We start from the raw sequence: 7,192 nt of genomic DNA on the forward strand, positions 1-7,192 counted from the left end.
TATTTTCTCATTTTATTTTTTTTCTCTTGAACTATAACTCATAATACTTTAGGAATAGACAATTATTTTTTTTAAAAATTTTTTTGAGTTTATTTTAAGACATTTTTGAGATGATTATCATTGAATGGAATGACATCTAGCACTGTTTTGAATCTTCCATAAGTTCTTGTCAGAAAAATGAGCCAGCACATGGGGCTCACATCCGGCTAGTCCTGTGGCCTCTTTGCTGTCGGCTGTGGGGATTCTCGGCCCGACGTACGCAGGAGCGGCTTTGCACCTGGGCTGGCCATCGTTGCCTGGACTGGCTCCTGTGGTGTCTTCGGAGCTGGCCCCGGGATTCTGCAGGCCGACGTTCCACAGGGGAACGGCTTCGTGTCTGGGCCTGCACTGGCTGCCTGGGCTGGCTTCTTCCATCAGCCGCTGGGGAATCCCCTGATGACCCCAGTGCTCCCCGTCTGGTGTAGCGCTGGGAGCCACTCTCAGCCCTTGGAGCTGGTGCGTGGCTCCTCCCAGAGCGCCTTTGGGGATGGCTGTTGGAACGTGGCGCCTGAGATTGTACTGGGGAGCGGCTTCGTGTCCGAGTCCGCTCTCCCTGTCTGGACCTGCGGCTGCCAACAGCTTGGGAAGCCCTTGAGGACCGTGATGCCCTCTGACTGGCAGATGTTGGGGTGCATCTGTCAGCTGCACCCGATGGAGCCGCAGCATGGCTGCTCCCACGGCAACCTTGGGGATGACTGTAGATATCTTCATCCCTTTGGCCTGTCCCAGGCTGGCTGGACTGGCTGCCACCCTCAGGCGCCTGGGAAGTGTGACCAGGCCCTGGTGCTGCCTGGCTGGCAGTGCTGGAACTGCTGCTCTCAGGTGCTGTGGAACTGTTGGATGGCAGCAGTCCGTGCTGGCTGGCGGTGCTGGGGCCGGTGACCTCTGAGTTGACACTGGAGGCTGTAAGGGGAGACAGGAAGGTCAGCGGGACGGGCCTCCAGCCCTGATGCGGGACAGGCTCTCATCCACCTTGGGCCAGAGAGACTTTGGCAAGGCTGCCTCATGCACCCGCTGCTAGGCCTCACCTGGCCCCCACGTGGCTATTTGCCTCTTACCGGTGCCCACGCCAGCACAGGCTTTGCACTCCCACTCGTCCACGTTGTTGCTCAGGTGGGAGCAGTGCCGGTGAGTGCCTTCCGCAGCACAGGAGCTGCACAGGAGCAGCTCCCAGGGCCTGGGGAAACAAAGGGGTTGTGGCTGTGAGGACAAAGTGCACCAAGCCAAGGAGTGCTTGTTCCCCTAGCCTGAGATCGCACGCGTAGCCCCTGAGTGCTACTGAGGCAACTCACCCCTCTCCCTCTGCCTGTTCCCTGCCTTGTGGGCAAAGGCACTCGGTGGCATCACAGTGCCCGTGTCTCAATCCCAGCGATGCGTATGCATTGCCGTCCTCCCACATTGGCCCACTGCCAGAGAAAGGAGAAAATGCAATGAGCTCCCGCTGCCCCTGGACTAAGGCTGATCCAGAGCAGCCCTGCTCTTCCACTCCAAGCCCATTTCCAGCTTCTCCTTGAAGCCCTCCCCAGGGCAGCCTGGGGTTGTGGGCAGCAAAGGGCCAGGCCTGCCGGAGCAGTCCCTGGGCAGGTGCAGCTCTTGTGCCCTTGTGTCATGAGAGCGACAGAAAAACACCAACCTGAGTGGGATTCGGATGCCCATGATGAGCATGTCTGAGAGAAAGGCATCCGCATCTCTGCAGAGGGGGCACTGAAAGCAGTTAACGCCCGCGCGGATGGCCTGTCCCTGTAGCAGAAACACAGTCAGTGGGAGCGGGAGCGGGAGCAGGCTCGCGTGCTGCTGATTGCCTGCTGCAGCTTGCCCGCTGGTTAAGGGGAGGGCTCCTACCTGGATACAGGCCCGGTGGAACCAGGCGTGTTTGCAGGCTGGGCACACCAGGGTGCTGTAGGACTTCTTGTCCTCCAGTGGCTCCATGCAGATAATGCAGTTGGTGTTCTGCTCTGGAGCCGCCTCCGCAACCTGCTTAGGGCTGTGTTTCTGGCAGAATGAACTGGGGGAAGACGGAAGGGATGGGCAAGGTGAGAAGAGCTGTGAGGAGGGCAGAGGAACGGGAGGGAGCCCCGGACCTTGGTCTGCGGGCTAATGAGAGGTGTCACGGCGGGTTCCTCATTTCCTTGGCTGGTATTGCCAGCAGGGGTTGCACGCTCGCAGGCGAGGCCTGGCAGCCCTTACCTGTACTCTCCAAAGTACTGGGTGACACATCCACCCACCCGGGCGCAGGGCAGATGGAAACTGTGTTCACAGCCCGTCTCTGCACAGGTGATGGGGGCCCCCATTTCGCCACAAATGAAGCAGTGCTGGAAGGAGCAGAGCAGTGCCATCAGGAACAGGGCCTCTGCGGCTGGCCCCGCACCTGTGGGCACGGCTCAGGACAGAGGATGCAGGCACTGGAGCTGGCTGGAAGGGCCGGGATTGCTTCCTTGGGACCAGGCTAAGCTTGTGGAGCTTCTCCAGGCAGAAACCAGCCTGCTCCGGTCAGGTCCTCACCTTCTGCTCTGCCTCCTGGATTACGCGCTGGACGTCTTCAGGGGACACCTCTGCAGTCCTGTTCACTATAGTTGCCTGCTGGAAAAGGCCATTGGAGAACGCCTGTTCAGAGAAAAGAGCAGGACCATGTGAGGACAGGAAGGAAGGAACCGTTGCTTGGAGGAAGGTGAAAGGAAGGAGCCCCAGGGGCACTCACCATACAGAATGCATGGGCACATATCCCAAAGTCCAGCTGCTTGGGCCCACAGATGTCTGGGTCAGCATCTGTCTGGCCGCACAGCATGCATGCTGGAGAGGAGAGAGCAGAAACAGTGAGTATGGTGCAGGGCCGGCTGTCCCTGAGGGCTGTCCCCAGGGGCCTGCTCTGTGCCTGCCCTGCTGGATGAGGGGCAGGACTGGAGGCTGTGCAGGGGAAGGGGGTATTGCAGGCCCGTCAGCCCAGCAGGCAGCCATGGGCCGAGCGGGGCACCCCTGCCCAAGGAGCAGAGAGGCCCTGCCTGTAGTGGCTGGGGAGTCCCTGCCCACCTCTGCCTCCCCTCTCAGCCACAGCAGAGCCCCAGCACCCCTCTGCCTGGTGATGGGGAGCTGTGAATAGGGACGCTAGGCTCTCACCTGGCTCCCTCAAGTTGGGAGCCTCCTGCCTCCTTGAGCACATGGCACACATTGACAGCGAGCACTTGCAGAGTTCCTGCTCCGGCAGCGCTGGGCTTTCTCCTCTGCACACTCCTCTGCCAACTCTGAGGGAGAAGCAGGACAAGGGTGAGTTTACAGCACAGGGCACGGAGGGGTGGGAGCCTTCCTCCCGCTATCAGCCTCAGGCAGCCCCTTCCTCCCTGCCTCTCCGCACCTCACCAGGTCGCACTGACGCAGGGCCTGAGCTTGGCAACCTTTGTTCTGGTGGCAGCCCCATGGGTCACAGTGGCCGCTCCCTGCCACCCACTGTGACAGAGTCAGAACCGGGGGGGTGAAGATGGCAGCTTCGACACCCAAGCAGGAAGGCGTCGCCCTGCGCAGACTGAGGGGCCAGGTGTTGGCCATGCTGCAGCAGGAGGGATCGCTTCCCTCCACTTGCTGCCAATGATCCCCGTGCCAGTGGAGCTGTCCCTCGGGCAGCCTTGCTCTTCCACCTTGGCACAGCGCTCATGGACAGCAAAGGGGCAGGTCTGCCAGAGCAGCAGGACACCAGCCCGAGTGGGGTTGACATCCCATGTTGTGTGTGTCTGAAGGCGCTCAATGTGGGGATCTTGTTTCTGCAGCAGGGGGCACTGGCAGCAGAGACTGGCTGTGCTCAGGACCTGTCCCTGCAGCAGAAGCACAATTAGGGGGAGGGGGCACAAGCGGAATGTTTTAATAAAAACGATTTAAAAGTCATGACAGCTCTTTCTTCTGTAACTGAACTATAATGTGTATCTTATATGCAATCAAAGACCATACTTCTTCACTCAACATGGCTCATGCAAGCCAGAGGGTTGGACACGCATGCTTTAAGGGATTATCACCGCACATAGCAGCAAATTCTACTTGCTGGGTGCTGGATTTTCATTGCAATACACATACGAGACCTTGGGAAGACTCAAGTGCTATGACACAGCCAGTTAGCTCTGTGCGGCTTCCCAATCCTTGTTTCCCCTTGTTCAGTGCTTTGGGCACACAGTGGAGTTTTTTTTATTTTCATTTTTGACTTCCTAACGTGTATGAATTCACGTTCATAAGCTTCAGAGCTGCAAGCTGTGTTCATGATTTCTGTTGGTTCCTGTGGGCTATGTCCAAGGCCAAGTTTTCTTGAAAAGGAGTATAGCAACCTCCAGTATGACTTAGAAATTGTGCATTTATTGTAGCAGCTATGTTATAAGATCAGCAAGACTGCAAAGAACTTGTCTTAGAGTTCTTAGACAGAAAAAGTAGCAGGAAATCTTGATAAGGCAAATGTTTTGGTAAAAAAATAAAACATCAGTGAGCTCTCAACCTATTTGGTCAAATACTCTTCTTAGATTTTTATTTATTTATTTATTTTTTAAATAGGCAGTGGCTAAAAGACCCAGCACATTCTGACATTCATGCACACACTCTTTCTCCATCCCTTTTCCCCCAAGGAACCTCTCATCTCTGTTTCACCCAAGGAACAGAATATTTAATAAGTAATGAATTGTAATTGGTTCCGTTAAATGAGTTGGACTCCTCTTAATTTTATTTTAGAGTAAACATGTTGTTTTTCCAGTGACAGAGTTGGAAGACCTTCCTTCCTGTAGAATTTTTCTTCTCCTCCAAAGCCATGCCAAGAATACTGAATTTCTGTAGTGGAAAGCACCTGTTTAAGTTAGGACTGAAGCTTTGAATGTGCAGCGTTATCTGTTACTAATTTTATATTTCTGTTTTGTAATTTCTACATGTGAATATTAACATAGATATGTCTACCTTCATGTGCCACATTTGGCAGTGACTTATGCTATGAAAAGCAGCGGCTGGACTCAGTCATTCCCTTTACTGTTGCCTAACGGAACAGTGCCTCTGTGCAATGGCTCGTTTTTGGGATCCTGAAAGGTCTGGTCGACCATGTTCTGTGGAAATCTATGTAATACAAGCAAAGTAACTTTGCCTTGATACGTGCTGCGTAAGTAACATCGATATATGTCTTAAAAGGATTGAAGACTTTATTATTCTTTTCTTCCCAATAAGTTAAGATTGCTGGGAATTGCCTATTTCGATTGTTTTCACACAGATGTGCTTACATAACTGAAATTCACTCTTTATGGCCTTTCTGAATAGTGCTTTTACCTTGGATCTATATGATTATTTCTGCCATCATTTTGGTTAGTATCCCTGAGAAGAAAAGAGGATGTAGCATTCGTATGTTCTTAATTTTTTCTCTTTTTCTTTTTCCCCCTTGAACTGTAACTCATAATACTTCATGTATAGACACTTTATTTTGTTTTTTAATTTTTTTTTAACTTAATTTTAAGATATTTTTGAGATGATTATCATTGAATGGCTTCTAGCACTGTTTTTAATGTTCCACAAGTTCTCGTCAGCAAAATGGTAGCAGAGAACTGGCTAGGGTAAATTATTCGATGTGTTTAAAAGTCCTTGCATCAAGCTGCTTTACATTAAGATACTCAGTCGTGGGTGTAGGATCTGATGTGTTGTCATGAAGTAGCCTCTGTTAAGAATCCATCAATTAAATGCCAATATAAATGCCCAGTAGTATTGCAGAAGACTCCCATTGTCTATGCCAGCCTGCGGCTATTAGTTCGTAGTGTTCATTTTGAGAGTGAAGAAAAAAAGAATGGATATTTTGAAGAACATAGAAAGGTGATATAGACATACAGACCAGGTAGTCAGAAAAGCCTGGGAGGTCTTTCATTCAGAGCACTAACTGGGCACCTGTGACCAAACACTGGTGTGCCATCAGTATTGGCTGGGCTGCAGCTAGGACCTGAGGAGGGCGCAGCGTTATTGCTAACTGAAATCATGGCAAATCATTTTATGAATTTTGATACACTGGGTAAACACAGTCCCATGAACAGCAAAAAAATATGCACCCTGCTTTCCGTTTTGATTAAAGAATTTGAGAATGGGTTTCAAGAGTGCTGAAAAAATAATTGATTTTTTGGAATATTTGTGACACCATTATCAGTTGATCAAAACACGTTCTTAAATGGAATGTATGAAGAATCTGTTGGTTGCATACATTAGCTATATTATGCATATTGTACACAACTCAAAACAATTCTTCTTCTCTGAAGAAATCACAGCCTGTGATGTATGTATGTTTTATCATCACTCAAGGATACCGAAGCTTGGAGATCGAGGGAAAGAAGGCAATGCATCAAACACCAGAGCCAAAGCCAAAACAGGAACAGCACACTTTCTTATGTAAAGTATGGCAGGATGGCGTAGATGGTGAATACCGAATTATGGACTGATTGTGAAACCTTTGAGTGCTTAAGCTATTAAAGAAGGAGAATTTTTGGAACAGAACCCAGAATGCCAAACTGCCTTTATCCAACTGAAAGCTGCTCTAGCACTTCCCAATTTGAAAAAGCCTTTTGAACAATGTGTGCACAAAAGGCATCACACTGTACTGGAAGTGCTAAAAGAACACACTGGGTCCTGGAAGAAGCCGGTGGGATACTTTTCTAGAAAACTGGGCCAAGTAGATAATGGGTGGCCATCGTGTGTACGAGCAGTGGCAGGAACAGTGTTGGTCATAGAGGAGGAACAGAGTAGTAGAGGATTCTGCCCCTCTACTCTGCTCTTGTGAGACCCCACCTGGAGTACCATGTCCAGTTCTGGGGACCCCAGCAGAAGAAGGACATTGGAGCAGGACCAGAGGAGGGCCAGGAAGATCATCAGAGGGCTCGAGCACCTCCCCTATGAGGACAAGCTGTGAAAATAGTGGCTCATCAGTGTGGAGAAGGCACCTGGGGGGACCTCATAGTGACCTTCCAATACCTGAAGGGGGCTTACGGGACTCATGCAGGAGGCTTTATAGACAAAATGGCTTTGGGACAGAAATTAGTGGTTCAGGCACTCAAAGCAGAACCACCACTGAGAGCTGCTGGCACTGCAGCAATGCAGAAGGAGAACCCAGACAGGCCCTTGCTCAGCCCACAGCTGGTTGCTGAGGGAGGCGACTTCCATGCCCTGAACA

The 7,192-nt window shown here is 51.3% G+C and overlaps 1 protein-coding gene across 3 annotated transcripts; it reads right to left on the minus strand.

Annotated features, from left to right (window-relative positions):
- Positions 1-72: 72 nt before the first annotated feature.
- Positions 73-3,943, minus strand: LOC149917468 (uncharacterized). Of its 3 annotated transcripts, XM_090142144.1 has the most exons (10): positions 3,389-3,943; positions 3,154-3,278; positions 2,738-2,829; positions 2,542-2,643; positions 2,227-2,351; positions 1,882-2,044; positions 1,673-1,779; positions 1,332-1,445; positions 1,098-1,216; positions 73-942 (listed from the first exon to the last, which is right to left on the minus strand). In XM_090142144.1, exons 1-10 carry the CDS (start codon positions 3,577-3,579, stop codon positions 197-199), a joined length of 1,884 nt encoding a protein of 627 aa, XP_089998270.1. In that variant the 5' UTR covers positions 3,580-3,943; the 3' UTR covers positions 73-196. The 3 variants fall into 3 exon arrangements, with proteins under 3 accessions (XP_089998270.1, XP_089998269.1, XP_089998271.1); XM_090142143.1 differs by having other exon boundaries at positions 1,673-2,044; XM_090142145.1 differs by lacking the exon at positions 1,332-1,445 and having other exon boundaries at positions 1,673-2,044.
- Positions 3,944-7,192: the final 3,249 nt, after the last annotated feature.

The sequence above is a fragment of the Phasianus colchicus genome, chromosome 6 (genome assembly GCF_987193195.1).
Source record: "Phasianus colchicus chromosome 6, bPhaCol1.hap1.1, whole genome shotgun sequence".
NCBI classification, from domain to species: Eukaryota; Metazoa; Chordata; class Aves; order Galliformes; family Phasianidae; genus Phasianus; species Phasianus colchicus.

What these genes read in the sequence shown, in the direction of transcription:
- LOC149917468 (XM_090142143.1), bottom strand. Translation starts at nt 3,579, where the DNA reads ATGGCCAACACCTGGCCCCTCAGTCTGCGCAGGGCGACGCCTTCCTGC. An exon ending in CGTCAGTGCGACCTGGTGAG is followed by an intron (nt 3,279 to 3,388) that starts GTGCGGAGAGGC and finishes CTTCTCCCTCAG; the next exon opens with AGTTGGCAGAGGAGTGTGCA. An exon ending in CTGTGCTGGCGTGGGCACCG is followed by an intron (nt 943 to 1,097) that starts GTAAGAGGCAAA and finishes CTCCCCTTACAG; the next exon opens with CCTCCAGTGTCAACTCAGAG.